The 16,462-nt window shown below is 42.8% G+C and overlaps 2 protein-coding genes across 2 annotated transcripts in view; one reads left to right on the forward strand and one right to left on the reverse strand.

Annotated features, from left to right (window-relative positions):
- Positions 1–7,025: 7,025 nt before the first annotated feature.
- Positions 7,026–16,381, reverse strand: LOC104146134 (heterochromatin-associated protein MENT). The gene is made up of 8 exons (XM_009678052.2): positions 16,252–16,381; positions 14,717–14,893; positions 13,401–13,487; positions 12,880–13,017; positions 12,238–12,355; positions 11,464–11,606; positions 10,090–10,257; positions 7,026–8,632 (listed from the first exon to the last, which is right to left on the reverse strand). Exons 2-8 carry the CDS (start codon positions 14,882–14,884, stop codon positions 8,225–8,227), a joined length of 1,230 nt encoding a protein of 409 aa, XP_009676347.1. The 5' UTR covers positions 14,885–14,893; positions 16,252–16,381; the 3' UTR covers positions 7,026–8,224.
- SERPINB5 (serpin family B member 5) overlaps positions 13,433–16,462 on the forward strand; it is a 49,025-nt gene continuing 45,995 nt past the window's right edge. The window contains exon 1 of the mRNA XM_068932006.1: positions 13,433–13,519. The gene's annotated coding sequence lies outside the window, so the exon portion shown is untranslated. The remainder of the gene's footprint in view (positions 13,520–16,462) is intronic.

Consider the following 16,462-nt stretch of genomic DNA (forward strand, 5'->3'; position numbering starts at 1 on the left):
TTTCTTTTCTTTTCTTTTCTTTTCTTTTCTTTTCTTTTCTTTTCTTTTCTTTTCTTTTCTTTTCTTTTCTTTTCTTTTCTTTCTCAGAAATGGGTAGGAAGTAATCTCCAAGATATGGCTGAAAAGGAGTATTGAAATAGGCTGTTACTCTCATTCATCCTGTGGTGGGATTCAGAGGGAAGTGTTCATTTAAATCCTTGTGGCCTATAGGTCACACACTTAAAGCCCTTTTTAATGATATATTACATTTATGCTCTTTTCTTCAAAAAGCAGATCTTATTTGAAGCTCAGAAGGTCCTTATACAGTCATCTAAAAGAAATGATGAAATGTAAATGAACACTTGACTCATTTGGATTGGTGGATGTTGTTTTAAGAAATCACTGATCCTAGGAGAAATTCTGAAGGTGAAGGTGTTTTAGGTACCTCTAGGCCCAACACTGTACCCAGTTTATTGTTTCTCTGTTCTCAATTGAGGGAATTAGGATCATCCACCAAAAGTTGCAAAACTGCTTTTAAATTCTGCTTGAAATAATTTATTCTACTGGAATTTTCTACTCTATTAGACTAGAGACTTGCAACAGCAGAATGCATTAAAATTAGAGACCAGCAAAAGTGTAATACAATACAGTTGTGTGTTAACAAATGCTTTTCTTTAAACCAGAGTAACTAGCAATTCTATTGTTTTCTTCTGCTTTTATCCTTGGGACTTAGATTAAACAGCATTAATAAATATCCTCTGCAATCATTTTGTATCTTTTCTCTTATACGTAATTACTTCTGAGTGGCCTCTGCCCGCTGATAGGGTGCATGCAGAGTAAACCACTCACTGGCATGCAGTCAACATCTAAGGAAAAAGCACCAGTGTCAAGAGTACAAGCGCATTTTTGACCTGGAATTATATTTTTGTGCACATATTCACTTTGAATCTAACTGGTACATATAGCACATGAGGTTTCAAGAATGCTATATGTACCTCTTTTTCACATTTTCTGTTTCTAAGTAGGTGCATTTTCTGTGCCTAGAATATCTATCTTGTTTTCTTGCTTCAGTATTATATTAGACAAGTGTTACACTAAATGTGTAACAGCATCGGGTAAGTGTGCTTAAGAAATGTTTCCGCTACATATCTGAAGCTACTGTTATCTGTTCTTTAGCTAAATTAATAGGAGAAGAATAAAATGGTTAGTGATGAAAATTACTATACCGCAAGTTGCAAAGATTGGCCAAAAATACAGGAAATGAAGAAAGGGTACCCAAATTGTGTAGATACTCTTTGTGGTATATTCCAGCTGCTGCAAGATCCTGTTTAGTAAGACTGGCTGGGTTTCAAAAGGGAGCAAATCTGCCAAAGAAAAGATACTCTTGGTTTTCCTGTGCCAGATGGAGGAGAAGAAATGGTGACTTGCTGCAAACAGAATGATAGAAACAAGGTTTCATGGCATCAAAAACACCTTACCTGTTGGCTCTAGGTGCACTGAGCTTTGACAAACAGTCATAAAAAGTCATGTGATAAACCTGTATCATTTTATGCTGATGTCCTGATGAAGTCATTTTTGGCCTTCTTTGAAGCTATCCCTATCCCCATCCTTTTTGGCATCGATATGAAGTTGTATCTCTCTGGCTGTTTGATTCTTTTACCCCTGCACCAGTACTCAGTTTACTCTGTAGTTTGAGTGGGCCATTTGAGCTTTTCTTGAAGATCAGTTCTCTTTCAGTTGCACCTGGTTAAAAAGCAGCACAGTGAAAAATTAGTTGGCTCAATGTTAGTTTAGATCAGTGCTAGACTAGATCTTATTACATTGTTTACTCTACAAGAAATCCTATTCATGTATGTCCCACAGGAAGAAAATGAGAGCAAATATCACATCTATTGCAATAGAACCTGACAAGGTTGGAGTATAAGTAACATTTAAGTCATTTTCTTGTGTCTGTTACTGATGGAAAAATAAGACCTTAAAATACTGATGAATTTTCATTTTAGTTCTGAAGCAGGTTTTTTTCTTTCTTTTTTTCTTTCTGTGTCCTTCTCTTGGATACTGACTATACGACAGCACTGTAAAGTTCCTTGTCTTTATTATTGTGTTCTGTGTCTGCCATTTCTGCTTGTCAGGTGCATCTTTCTTTAGTATTTTAAGTCCCGGAGCCTCTCAGGAAGGGGTCTGTGGAACTAGGGTTATAAGTTTGGATTTTGCAGAACAAACCCAGGGCTTCTTGGAAGAAGCTATTTGGAAACGCTGTCATGTAGAACCTATGAGCTGGCTACCCTGGAGTATTTTAGAAAAGTAATTAGATAGCGTTATCCTCAGTATGGAAGAATAAAATGGAGATGTCTTTCAAAAGTATCAATGCAGAGTTTGTGGCAGACAGTAGAGAAAGGACAGCGCTTGGGAGAGGCCTTGCTGAGTAAAGCACTGGAACACCAGGACCTTGCTTGTTGTCGGAGCTGCCCTGCCCCAGACCTGTCTCCTCTTTACTTCTTCCATCCCAGCCTGTAGCTGGCCAGCCTGTCACCTCCAGGAGCATCCAGGCCTCCTGCAACAACCATAGCAAGCACAGTGAACATGCTGCACTGGGGATTCATGTCCCCAGGACTGCCTCCCTTGCTGTATCCAGTGTGGCATTGCAAACCAGCAGGATTAAACCATTCTGAAATAATGGAAACTGAAAGGCTTATAACTTTTCTTATCTTCCAGCACTGGCAGATACACCCTCCAGATCTCAAAGGCCCTTCACAAGTGTGGGAAGTGGAGGTAAGGTTAGCCTGAGTTGAGACCCTGATCCTGGTTTCTGTGAAAATACTACAGGGAGACACAAATGAAGCAGCTTCCAGTGGTGCTCTCAGTAGATGAGCTATAGAGAGTATTCCCTTGGATTGGCTCTTTTCACTTCCTCCTCCTGACCCTTTGCCCCCACAGCCCTAATATGTGTTATACTGCAAAGTGTGCTCTTTTGTGGCTTCTCCCAAGCACAAATGAGACCAGAACCAGCTCGATACCAAGGCCAGCCTGTTTGACCCACTGCACCTCACCAGCTGGCTGATGCTATGCAGTCATTTCTCAGATGGCCTGAGAGGTATTCCTTTGTAGCATTACAGATTTTCTGTCATTGTTGGCTAATACACACAGCAGAGAGCTAGGGCTAACATGTAACAGGGCTAAGAATTAATATGCTTGCAACCCTAAAGAGTCTCTGCTGCCCAGGCAGACATGACTCAAGTGGAAAAGTCTTTTTTGCTCCCTGGAGCAGACTGAGCCTTAATGTTGCTTGTTGCTGCATTCCAAGTCTTGATTTTTTTTTTTTTTTTAAATTAAGGTTTATATCTTCTTGCATATTTTCCCCTTTGAATCCTTGCTATTCTGACTATTCCATCCTGACAAAAACTTCTGTTTTTATTTTTACTTTTCTTATTTTCCATGGCCTTAGCTTCTGTGCTTTTCCACACCTTAACAACAATTTTCTTAATAAAGCTGAGTCAATAACACCAAGCTGCACTGCACCATCTGGGTTCTGGATAACAGACAGCTGAATTCTGAGTTGAAAATTACAGGCAAGGTAGGGCACTGGTTTTAGAAGCAGCATTTTGTATAGGGAGGAAGAGGCAGGTATACTTTGTTGGGTGGAGATATATTTCCAAATGGAATACCTTTGGCTGAGATGGACAGGGAACTGTAACTTTAGATGAAATTTTGCTCAGAGTAAATGTTTTTACAGTACTTCTCTCCTGCATTCAAATCTTGTTGCCTTAGATAATGTTCTCTGACATGTGGTTGTTGAGTACCACAGTGGCTACAAGACTTTGTGCTATTCCTCATGGGCACAGGAGAGCACCACTGCTGTCCTCCCAAGTCACAGAAGCACAGAATGGCTGAGATTGGACAGGACCTCTGGAGATAATCTAGTCCAACATCCCTGCTCAGGCAGGGTCCTCTAGAGCACATTGCACAGGATCACGTCCAGGCGGGTTTTGAGTAACTCCAGGGAAGGAGACTCCACTACCTCTCTGGGCAACCTGTGCCAGTGCTCTGTCGCCCTCACAGGAAAGAAGTTTTTCCTCATGTTCAGACGGAACTGCCTGTGTTTCAGTTTGTGCCCGTTGCCTCTTGTCCTGTCCCTGGGCACCACGGAGAAGAGTCTGGCCTCATCCTCTGGACACCCTCCCTTCAGATACTTGTAGACATTAATCAGATCACCTCTCAGTCTTCTCTTCTCCAGGCTGAACAGGCCCAGCTCTCTCAGCCTCTCCACATATGAGAGATGCTCCAGTCCCCTCATCATCTTTGTAGCCCTCCGCTGGACTCTCTCCAGTAGTGCCATGTCTCTCTTGTACTGGGGAGCCCACAACTGGACACAGTACTCCAGGTGAGGCCTCACCAGGGCTGAGTAGAGGGGCAGGATCACCTCCCTCCACCTGCTGGCAACACTCTGCCTCATGCACCCCAGGATCCCCTTGGCCTTCTTGGCCACAAGGGCACACTGCTGCCTCATGCTTAACTTGTTGTCCACCAGCACTCCCAGGTCCTTCTCTGCAGAGCTGCTTTCCAGCAGGTCAACCCCCAACCTGTACTGGTGCATGGGGTTATTCTTCCCTAGGTGAAAGACCCTGCACTTGCCTTTGTTGAACTTCAGGAGGTTCCCCTCTACCCATCTCTCCAGCCTGTCCAGGTCCCTCTGAATGGCAACAGAGCCTTCTGGTGTGTCAGCCACTCCCCCCAGTTTAGTATCATCAGCAGACTTGCTGAGGGTGCGTTCTGTGCCTTCATCCAGGCCATTGATGAATACATTGAACAAGACTGGACCCAGTTCTAACCCCTGGGGGACACCACTAGCTACAGGCCTCCAACTAGACTCCATGCCACTGACCACAACCCTCTGAGCTCGGCCATCCAGCCAGTTCTCAATCTACCTCACCGTCCACTCATCCAACCCACACTTCCTGAGTTCCCCTATGAGGATGTGATGGGAGACAGTGTCAAAAGGCTTGCTGAAGTCCAGGTAGACAACATCCACTGTTCTCCTCTCATCTACCCAGCCAGTCATTCCATCAGAGAAGGCCATCAGCTTGGTCAAGCATGATTTCCCTTTGGTGACTACTCCTGATAACCTTCTTATCCTTCACATGCATGGAGATGGTATCCAGGATGAACTGTTCCATCACCTTTCCAGGGATGGAGGTGAGGCTGACTGCTCTGTAGTGAGTAGGACTTACAATGGCTTTCTTCCAGTCTTCAGGCACCTCTCCTGATCTCCATGAATTTCTCAAAGGTGATGGCGAGTGGGCTTGCAATGACATCCGCCAGCTCCCTCAGCACTCATGGGTGAATCCCATCAGGGCTCATGAACTTGTAGATGTCCACTTTACCCGAATGATCTCTAACCCGATCCTCCTCAAGTAAAGGAAAGTCTTCCTTTCTGCAGATGTTCTCCCTGATCTCCAGGGTCTGGAATTCCTGAGGGCTGGCCGTAGCAGTAAAGACTGAAGCAAAGAAGGCATTTGGTAACTCTACCTTCTCTGTATCCTTCGTTACCAGGGCACCCATCCCATTCAGCAGCGGGCTCACATTTTCCCTAGTCTTCGTTTGGCTACTGATGTATATGAAGAAACCCTTCTTGTTGTCCTTGACATCCCTTGCCAGATAAAACTCCAAACGGGCCTTAGCCTCTTCCCTGCACCCTTGCCTTTGAGCACATGCATAAATAGCCACAGCGGACCCTGCTATTTCCAAATATAATCCCAAGCTGCACAGAACCAGCCACCGAGGCTGTGCTCTGGCTCACAGCCTTTGCCACTCCAGCTCAGCAACTCCTCCCAAATCAAGGGACAGATCAGCCAATAGACCCTCCACAGGACTGTTGGCCATGGGAGGCCAGGACATACTCAGCCGCCAGGCAGGCAGTAATGCCACAGCTGATCACTGCTTGGCACCTACTTGTACATCACGCTGGGGCAGGATCCTCTTCAGCCTGCTCATCAGATCAGATCCTACTCCAGATAGGCCTTGGCCTTCCTAACTCCGTCCCTGCAGACTTGGAAAACATCCTTATATTCCTCCCAGGTTACCTGTCCCTACTTCCACCTTCTGTACACTTCCTTCTTCTGTTTGGAGTTTTGCCAGGAGTTCCTTGTTCATCCATGCAGGTCTCCTGCACCCTTTTCTCAACTTCTTGCTCATTGGGATGGATCGTTCTGGAGCTTGAAGGAAATGATCCTTAAACATCAACCAGCTGTCCTGGACCTCTCTTCCTTCTAGGACCCTATACCATGGGATTTTTATAAGAAGGTCCCTGAAGAAGGTTTCCTGAAGTCCAGGGTTGTTATCTTGCTTTTTTGCCCTGCTCCCTCCTCACAAGTTCCTGAACTCCACCATCTCATGGTCACTGCAGCCAAGGTTGCCCCCATCCTTCACATCTCCAACCAGCCCTTCCTTGTTTGTAAGTGTGAGGTCCAGCAGAGTACCTCTCCTCATTGGCTCCTCTCTCACCTGTATCAGGAACTTAAGTCAGTGGAAGAGTCAAAGGACTGATGTTGCCTATACAGCATTTCTTGTTCATTATTGTACAGGAGGAAAAGGGTTTGTTGCAAGGCACTCTTCTGGACTATAGGCTCTGGTCAGACTTTGTATTTTTAATGTGTTATGGCAGGAAAATAAGCCTTCTGAGTAGCTCCCAGGGAGGCCAGTAGTGCAATAAGCACTGGTTCAAAATGGCTTATTGAATGCTTACAGGGAAAGAAAAGTTCAAATGCCTTGACTCAGTGAGCAAAAACTTGCTCATCACAGAGTATAATTTAATTGGTATGTTCAGTAAATGTCTAAGATATCATGTGGAATAACAATATTTTTAATGTGGTTTGGAGTCTGATGGAAACAAGGCAGTGGTGTGTTAGAGTGCCTTGGCTCCTTGCCGGTTGGGGTGATTTGGCTCTTGCTTTGGAAAGGCAGGAATGGAAACTTGCATCAACCATGCAGCTTACAGGATACCCTAAGAGAACCAGGTAAGGTGGTGTCTTGAATAGGACAAACACAACTTCAAAGTTCATTTATTTTATTGAATGCAGATCACAGCAAAATTATGAAATAAAGCATCGGTCCAAATCCCACTGGTGTTCCTGCCAACGCTATGACTGTCTTTGCTGAGATGCACTCCTAAATTACAAGGCTTGCATTGAACACTGATACAGGTAGAAAGGGAAATGTGCAGATACTAGCCAGGAAACGGGTATACTTAGGTTAAATTGAAAGGAAGCAGCAGATTTATATACTGGGATTTTAGAATGCATATCTGTAAGGGTTAGCAAGAAAGCATTTTGCTGGTAGATTTCCTAGCAATGTTGCTCACTGGAACTCTTAGCAACCTTAACCTATACAGATTAGGGAAATGAGGACAAAATGGGTGTGAGGGGTCTGTACCACCTCTCAAAAAAAAACCCGAAAACATTCTTAGCAGTTCATGATGACAAGTAGCTGTGCATCAGACAGAGATGAACCATTACTTGTGAGGTCGTACCAGTATAGTGACTCTTTCAAGGTAATCAGAAGTCAGCACGTGAACATTATGGCCTGATCATTTTCCCCTTGCTGCCTCAATTTCGCATGAAGCTGCAAGGGCAGCAGAGAATGAATGCCATGTATCTGTGTATATGGGGGAGTCAGAGGGAGATAGATGACATTTTGAGATGATTCTGGGTTTGTATTAAATTTTAGTAATTTCCAACAGACTTTAAATTTGAAAGGAACATAAGGAAACAGAATTGTATTGCAAATACACTTTCCCATTGAAGAAAAGAGAGCATATGGATTTCTGTAAGTTTTTTTCCTTTCTGGGATTTTCTCCTCTCTGGGAGATTTAAGAGGATGGACTGTGCCTCCCTTAAGTCAGTTGCAGACCTGAGGCTAGCTAATGGCTTGTGTGCAGAGCCTTTATGCCTCCACCTCACTCTCAAACAGCCAGTCAGAAGAGCACATCTGATGCAAGAGAGCAAAATTCTGCACTCTGCTTCTGTGAAGGACCATCTCATTAGAACAGTGGGAAGGGTCAATACAGTGACAGCTTTTGAGGCATAGGGTCATCTCTAGGTACTGCCATACAAGGGGGGCAAAGACATAAGGATGCATATTTTCAGTACTTATGGCTACAAGATTTAAGGCTGAGCTTTTAAGGCTGCAGTTCAGATTCTCTCATAGGACAGTGAAATTTGCATGCTATATTGGAGTAAGCAATAACTCATTATGGGGGGGAGCAGAATCTGCCAAAAAAGAGGATGGTCTTGGATTTGTTGTGTCTGATGAAGAAGTGGAAAGGATGGTCAGCCTTAAATTTCAGAGCCTCCACGGGACCTGGACTTGTCATTCCTGTGTTTACCGTAACAGCTGCTGCCTCAGTGCCTTTCTCATCAACTGCAACAAAAGACTTGTGAATAATTTTGGAGATCGGCACATTACGCCTCTCAGTGATTCCACTGAAATCAGCATTACCGCTGAAGGCACTTTTCATTCCCAAGTCGATCAAAGTATTTTGGAGGTCATATTTCTCCTCCACTTTGAACTTAGGCAGGTGCAGATCCACAGTAGTTTTTGTCATCTTCTTGGAATCACACCATTCAGACAGCTTCTCATACGTCAGTTCTCTTTCCAGCTACGGTTTAAGAAAAACGAGAGATTTAATAATTGCAAAGAAAGAAAAAATAGAAGAAGAATTTAACACTTAAATGAAAGCATGAAATATAAATTGGCGTTACAGATGATCACATGCGGGGTTTGCAACAAGCACCCGAGACTTACTGGTGCAAGGTTTTGAGCAGCACCTCTGCCGTGTTCATTGCAAAAGAAAGACAAGGCACTTTACACCCCTGAGCTGCCAGACCCTCTCTTTTAATTCAGTCTTGAGTGAGAACGTTTCTTTTCTCCAAATGTGAACAAAGTTGCTGGGAGATTCCCGGATGTGTGGCAGGTGGTTTGATCCAGTTCCATAGAACCAGCTGTTAATATTCCACTTATTTTCTTGGCAATTCTGAAACAAGCTGCTTCCAGCAAGATCTGTCACTGCAACTCTCCATCCTGGGCACTGTGCCACCAGGGTTCAGCTCATATCAAATGGAGGAGAGCAATGAATGGTATGCTTGACATGATAGATCCAAGAATTTAGCGACCTTGCAATTTTGGTAACTACAATGGCAGATCTTACTGTTGTAGCAAGTGCAGTCTCACAAAATCCTCGTTTCTGAGACAGCAAGTGTATGTGTTTGGAAGCAAACAGTATCAGAAAGAGGTGGTGAACAGAATTCCCTGCCAGAGAGAAGAGGTGTCTATTCCACACACATTATCTCAGGAAGAGGCTCTGACTACTTGTGCTGTACTGTCTCTCCTGAATATTCAGAGAAGGGACATTCATCTTTTGCTGTTCATGTAGTATTGGGCAAGCACTGGGCTGTTGAAGAGCTAAGCATCTGATTATGCACAGTCCTGAGAGTCTTCCGTTACCAAACTAAGGGTATACAATGTAGGCAAACCTTCTTGGGATGTCAAGGACAAGATTAGGTAGGTTTTAAAGGAAATTAATTCAGCTAGTGGAGAAGATTAAAATGCACAGCTAAGAGGAGGGGAGATATGGTCTCCAGTCTCTCTTTCTTTTTTTCTTTTAATACTGACAAAATTTCATCAAGCCAACAGGATATATCTGTAGTCAAACCACCTATATTATTCCTGCAAGGATTTTCCTTCTTCATCTCACCCTCTTCTTTTCTGTTTCTCTGTTCTTACAACACACCTGGCATCGGACAAAAAATTTCATGAAAATTCAGACACAGTTCTACTCCTGGCTGTGGAAAATAACTTTCAGTTTTGGACACTGTTAATATGTGAGCAAAATGTGGTGCTGATGCTAACCCTATAACACTGTACTGTTTGGCTGGGAAAATGAGTCAGCTGCATTTGCTAGTCCTCATCCTACCCACCAGAAGGTATATGTATGCTGAAGATGCATCTTTCAGTTTAAGTATTTACAATGTTATATGTGGTAATGCATCATCTGAAGAAATATGGAATTTGTCTAGGATGTAGCAAAGAGATAGTTTTTTATATATATATATTTACCTGTTCAAGACCTGTAGTGCTGTCTTTGATGTCATCGGGGAGGAGGATGAACATACTGAGTTCGTGTGTCTCATATGGCAACTCAATCATTTTGAAATTCATTGCTTCCATGATGAGAACTGGAAATGCTTGTCTCATATACATCATCTTCACAGGCTTGGTTTTGTTCTGTGAAGTATTTATTTATTGACTTAGAAGGAGTAAGAAATCATTCATTTAAGTGAAGGATGAAGATGACTCATGGCAATAGAGAGAGGAAACTCTTGGAAACAGCTTTTATAATAGTGGTTTATCATTTTTTTTCTAAAGCTTTTCTTGAGCAATATTGCTTATTTTGGCATTTGTTCCAGACCAGTTTGCTATGACCTGAACAGCCTGATTTTCCTTTCTTCCCAGAGTGTGCACAGCAACCCACAGAGGAGGGAAGAAGAGAGTTAGAAAAGTCTGCAAGGATTAGAAGGATGGAGCGGGTATTGTATATAACCTTTGAACACTATGGCAGAAAACCAGCTATGGTTTAAGAAGATGAGAGATTTTTGCACAGTTTTTTTGTGGCCCTCTTTCTCTGGCAATAAAAAGTGACTGTCTGATTGCTCTGTACCTCACAGTTCTTGGTAGAAGATAACACTAATGTCTGCAAAGGAGCTCATGATGAGGGATATTTTCTGGTAAGTAGTCACCTTTGCAGGAGTATATAACATCTCTTAGTATCTCCTTCCCTTCATTCATTTAAGCAGCCAATGTATATGTGCTATTCAGAAGGCAGAAATTTCAGTTGGTGGAAAAGGTACAAAGTTCTTTTGGTGTGAATTCATTTACATCTCTGCTGAATACGTGACATGAATATTTCTACTAATCTCTCCCAGACATTCAGGGATACCCTGTTACAGTTGTATTTGAGAAGGTATGTTCATGCTTAGCCAGGCTGTGCCGTACAGAAGCCTGAGTATCATCCTCAACTATGACATCGCATGTTGTTCCTGAAGTATCTTTGACTGTCCATGGAGCCTGGACTCCCAAAATCTTATTTTTACAATCTAGCCCTTCTAGCACCATTTTACAAAAAAGGTTTGAAGTCACTCTAGTGCTTTTGGAAACTGTAGCTGTTATCTGGAGCTGGTTAACATTTACCTGAGCAGCATCTTAATGTATTTTCTAAAATGTATGAGTATTTAGTGACCAGCAGTCACAAGTCATGCTTTCATGTAGTTGCGTAAAGGTTACTGGTGAGCTGACCACTGACACATTTTATAGTAACCAGCTTTTCGTAGAGAGTCTAGTTACCACGGGGATAACTAAGGGACTTATGAAATAGAAAGATTTCAGCAGTGTCTGCTGTCACCAGGCTATAAGGAGGATGTCAGAGGAGCTTACCTTGCTCAGTCGGAAGGGTTGCAGATCTGTGTCTCTTGCTTGAAATTTCTCTTCCCAGTCTGCCTTGAAGTAAATAGCATTTACCAGGACCAACTTGGTGAAGCTTGTCACATCATGTGGGTTCAACAAAGATTTGATTTTGCCTTTTGGAATCAGAAGAGTTAGGTTTTATCTCAGTGTATGTATATATATCTCAGTGCATGGCATGTTTCAGTTGGGCTTTCCCTCAGTTCAACTCCTGTCCAGTCCTTCTGGCTGGCTGACAGGAATTGACTCCTTTCTGAAAAAATATCACACCTTCATAGCAACCAGCTGGAAGAAGAAAGGTAGATAGTCCGTCTGCCAGCTGCTTATGCCTCATGAAAGGAGGTCTGCACCTCTCACCAATGTAGGATGGTATGGTTGGATAGGTATTCCCATATCCCTTGGAGTATGAGAACCCAAGCTGATAGCCTGAGGTGTTTCTCCCCCCTTTCAGCTATGCCTGTGGTACATGGGCGCAGTGCCGAGGTGACAGTCCTGTCTGAGGGGCAGCTGATGCAGACCTCAGTAAAGTTGATAGGGAAGTCACTGAGTTCTGGATCAGGTATGTGATGCTGTTCAAGCACTGCTCTTTCTCTCTCCTCCTACTGCCCATCTGCCCAATTTACATCATCCGCTCCTGCAGGACCTGGCTGCAGCATTAGCGCTTGTGGAAACAAGGCCACCTGCCCAAAAGAAACAGCAGGCTGAGTTAATAGGAGAGAAAAGACGCTGGGGTTGAGCTCAGCTTACCCTCAGTTTGTTTTTCAATCCAGGTGTTGATTTCCTTTCTGGCTTGTTCTGATGCTGTCATAAAGTTAACCTTCCGTGCCTCTGCATGGTAGTAGTTCTTACTAAGCTGTGAGTAGCTCTGAAAAATGTTATACAAAAAAAAGTTCTTTACTATACTGTATTTTTCTGTCCCAGAGGGAAGTTCTTAGCTCCTGGGCCTCCCATGGCGTGGAGAACTGCAGGATTTAATATTTCACTCTGCACTGGACTGTGAGGTGACAGTTAAGAAATAACACAATAACAGAAAATTCCCTGCCCTTGTTCCAACATTCATTTGGAAAAGGGAAGAAGACTGTGCACATCCAATGGATGTGCTTATTTTCATGTCTCATTTACAGTCGTATATATTGAGGGTTCCAATAATAAAGCTAAATTGCATTAAAAGGAATTCCTACATTGCAATTAAAGAGGAATGCATCCTTAAATACTGTGGGCCGTCCACCTGGTATTTTCCAGTGAACTTTATCACTGGAATCCAGAGCTCTTCATTTGCAGGGCAAAGCTGTATTCAGGGAGAGCTTCTATTAATGACAAGTAATTAAAATGAGAAATACTTTTTGCAACTTTTTTTGCTCCTCTCTATGATAAAACTGTTCAACTTACAGGCAGTAATGGGTAGGTTTTTTCCACGTAGATTCGGTTGGCACTTTTCAGTGAGTAGGTATTTCTAGGTTTGTTGATGGCAGCCAGGAGCTCTTTGAAGCTAGAATGGATGTCTTCAGCTTGCTTGTGCTCAGGATCCTTAGAAAGAGAAACCATTCCATACATTTGGCGATTGTATTTTTGCATGAAATTTTCAAAACATGCTAAGTGAAGCAGATGAGGGAGGAGTTGGATTCCTCTCTCTTACTTTTTAATTTTCCAAGTCTACCATCACTGCAGTTTGCAGGGCTCTGTTTATCCCTGGATTAACGGATTTTCCATATAGCAAACCTTCCTGATTATCACATGTTCATTGAGTTTTGGTGAGTGAGGAGAACTGAACTTGAACTTGTTGTGATGTTGGATTTTGTACTTTAAATATAGAGAGTGATGCAGACAAGAAATACTGGACTCCTAAAGCTATATCTGGGCATTCTCATCCCACAGATTGTTTCTCTTGGGATTTGAACTCTAATAGATACCATTTTTCTTCTCTTTGGTCTTCCCCGAGAAGGTCTGGCCACAGAAGAAGAGTCTTCAGCTCCTGCAGCTTGCGTGAAATGAAGAACCTGCAAGCAGAGTGGTACAGATTTGGGTAAAGGTGAGAAACTGGCATAAAACTGGCATAAAAGAACTTGTATGCTCTAAAGCCAAACGGGGATCAAGGGGGCCTTTAGTGTTGTCTCTGTCTTGTTTTGCTCCTTATGATAAATCACTGTGCTAGTTTTTGCTTAAGCGGCTGATTAAATGCAGCACTATTGTCTGCGTGCTGCAAGGCTGAACTCCCTTCCATAGCTGTTGCTCTCAGTAATAGCAATGCATGTATGCAAACCGAAATGGTTCTCCCCAGGGCAAATGTACAAAGGCTTCTGAACAGGAGTGTGGTGATGCAGAGGGGAGTGCTGGGCGGTACTGAGCACCACAGCTACTTTTGTCCAGGTGCTTTGATCTGCTGTAGTGTGGTTTTCTTAGGCAGATAGATACAATGTCTGAAGCTGTCTGGTAGGAAAGTTTGGGTTGACAAGTACTTCTTCAGCTGATTATGGGCCACTGGTTGATTGCTGGCAGTTGAAATGTGCCAGCTCAACTTTTTCCTGATGGGAAGCACAAGAGTCTAGCCAGCTGGGAAAACTGCTTCTTAGCTGTTAACTGTCTGGGTGTCAGTTATGTAGTCATGTGCACTTCTGATCTTGAGATCTCCCAGCTGAAGTCCTGATTCCTTCGCTTTGCATCTTCCTGCAGTGTGTCTGTGGCAGTGCAACATTAAAGGAGGGATTGGGTCGAGGACTGTAGAGAGACCAGAGCCCTTGGGAAGTATACCATTCCTATTTTCCTGCTGGATTGTCAGGGAGGTGTTTAGGAAAGTGTAAATCAAGATAGAAAGATGCATCCTTGCCAGGGAGGGAGAGAGCGTGCAGGAGATGGTGCTGGGATCTGCAGGCTTCTTGCTAATTGAGTCAGGAGCTGCTGACATCAGCTGCTTGCTACTTGGGAGTCCCTTTCTCAAAGGGAACATCCCATCTGTGGCAGAGTCATAGGATAAATTAGAAGATGTAGAATCATTTTGAAAAAGTCAGGTTCAGAGAAACTCAAGAGTGTGTGATACCCACAGGACATGTTCTCCTACTGAAGGAAGGTGGCACTTGGTATGAAATAAATAAAATTTGCCGTTCACTTGTTACATTCTCTGGTCTGCCTTTTTTTCTTGTCACTGTGGTTGTAAGTTTTTTTCTATTTAACACAGTAGATTTTGCAGCCAGGTATTGTGTCAGGGTACATGCTTTACAGAGAAACCTACCTCTGCCATCTCCGTTGCTGTGTTACCTTTTGCACCCAGGTACATCATGGCCAGAGCAGATGAGATGCTCCAAGGAGAAAAGAAAATGTTTTTGCCCTTATTCGTCTCATTCAACTTGTTGAAAAGATCAACTGTAAAGTTGCCAACTGGTGCTGAGAGCAGCTCCATTGCTACAGCCTGGAAAGAGGCAACAGACAGAGTTGTACTGCTTGACTGTTTAAAATGGAGGATGCAGTGCATACCAGTGAGAAATGTTACATGTGCAGTATACTGCCACTAAAGCTAATAGCCTAGCTGTGTGTTTTCTCTTCCACAAAGATACTGTTTGCCACATGTTAGGATCAGCAATTTCTTTAGGTTTTTGTTATCTACCTGATATCTCCTTATAACTGTAGATGGGTCCTCCTACATACGGCTGCAGTTTTCTTTGAGTTTCTTTCTGCCTGTGGTTTTCAATAATATGCAGATTCCTAAGCTACATATTTTCTTCTATTTCTTCCTTAACTAATGATTTCTCCAAATAATGTTCCCAGGGGAATTTAAATATCTCTGCAGTCTTAGTACATGGCAGGGCAGAATGTCTGAATTTCCCACTACCTCATTTTGGATCTGTATAGAATTGGGCACTGATTCTAAAAACGTAATTAGGCATAATTCTTAGGCTCTTGTGTTTTCCTTGGCCGTTCCATCTAGTACTGTGTATGGCAAAGATACTGTTTGCTTTTAGAGAGCTAGAGTTTTATTAGTGGTATTTAACTACAACCTCTTCTTTATGTTCTGGCAATTTTATTTTTTTCAGAAATAGGCAGATTCCTTGAGGTTGTGAGTATTCTGAATTTCTTTAAGATATCTGCTCAGTAGGATCTGCCTCATGTCATGATTCTGCTGTTTGCTACGGAGACCAGAAAATGTTTATTATTATTATTATTATTGTTATTGTTGTTGTTGTTATTGTTATTCTTTGGTACACAAAGATTGATATCCATGGAATGGAGCTGCAGAAATTGCTAGGAGATCTCTGAAAGCCTGTGTGTATTTGTCACGTTTGGTTGCCAAAATCATTACAATTTTTCTGGCAGTGTGCTGTCAATGGGTACCCAAATCTGTACCACATCATTGATTCCTTTCCATGGAGAATATGACCAAAAGGGCCTCAGGATGGAAATTCCCTTCAATGAATACCCCTCTGAGTCCCTGACTTGATAATTGGCAGTGCTGTGCCTTTGCAGAATGAAAAGGGCCTTGCTTCACCTGGAGTGTATGACTCCTTTATCAAATTAAGATTTTAATTAGTACAGCAGTTACTACCCCAAAAAAATGTTTCTTCCTCTGATAATTCTGCCCTGAACTAGCAGTTTTACTTAGTCTCACAGGTTCATTTTCCCTAAGGGCTGACATCAGAAAAATGTGAGGCAAGAACAGCAATTTCACTGTAACAACACTGATATATTATAATTTACCTATGCAGCCATGTAAGTCACAGATCACTTTATACAAGCATCAGGAAAGTTACTTAAATTGATTTAAATATTTACCTCTGATCCAACGAGACAGAAGACTTGTCCTTAGTCAGGTCCTGTGTCTGTGTTAAGCAATGAATACATTTAGAAATATGGTACAGCTTGCACCTCCCTTTTCTTTTCCCCTACATCCAGGCTGTTCCCGCCTACCCAAAGCTCATCTTTAGCAAATTCTGAAAAGATCTTATGCAAGCTTACCCTCTCTGGTGACCTGCTGGTCACTTTT

Source organism: Struthio camelus, chromosome 2 (genome assembly GCF_040807025.1).
Source record: "Struthio camelus isolate bStrCam1 chromosome 2, bStrCam1.hap1, whole genome shotgun sequence".
Classification (NCBI taxonomy): Eukaryota; Metazoa; Chordata; class Aves; order Struthioniformes; family Struthionidae; genus Struthio; species Struthio camelus.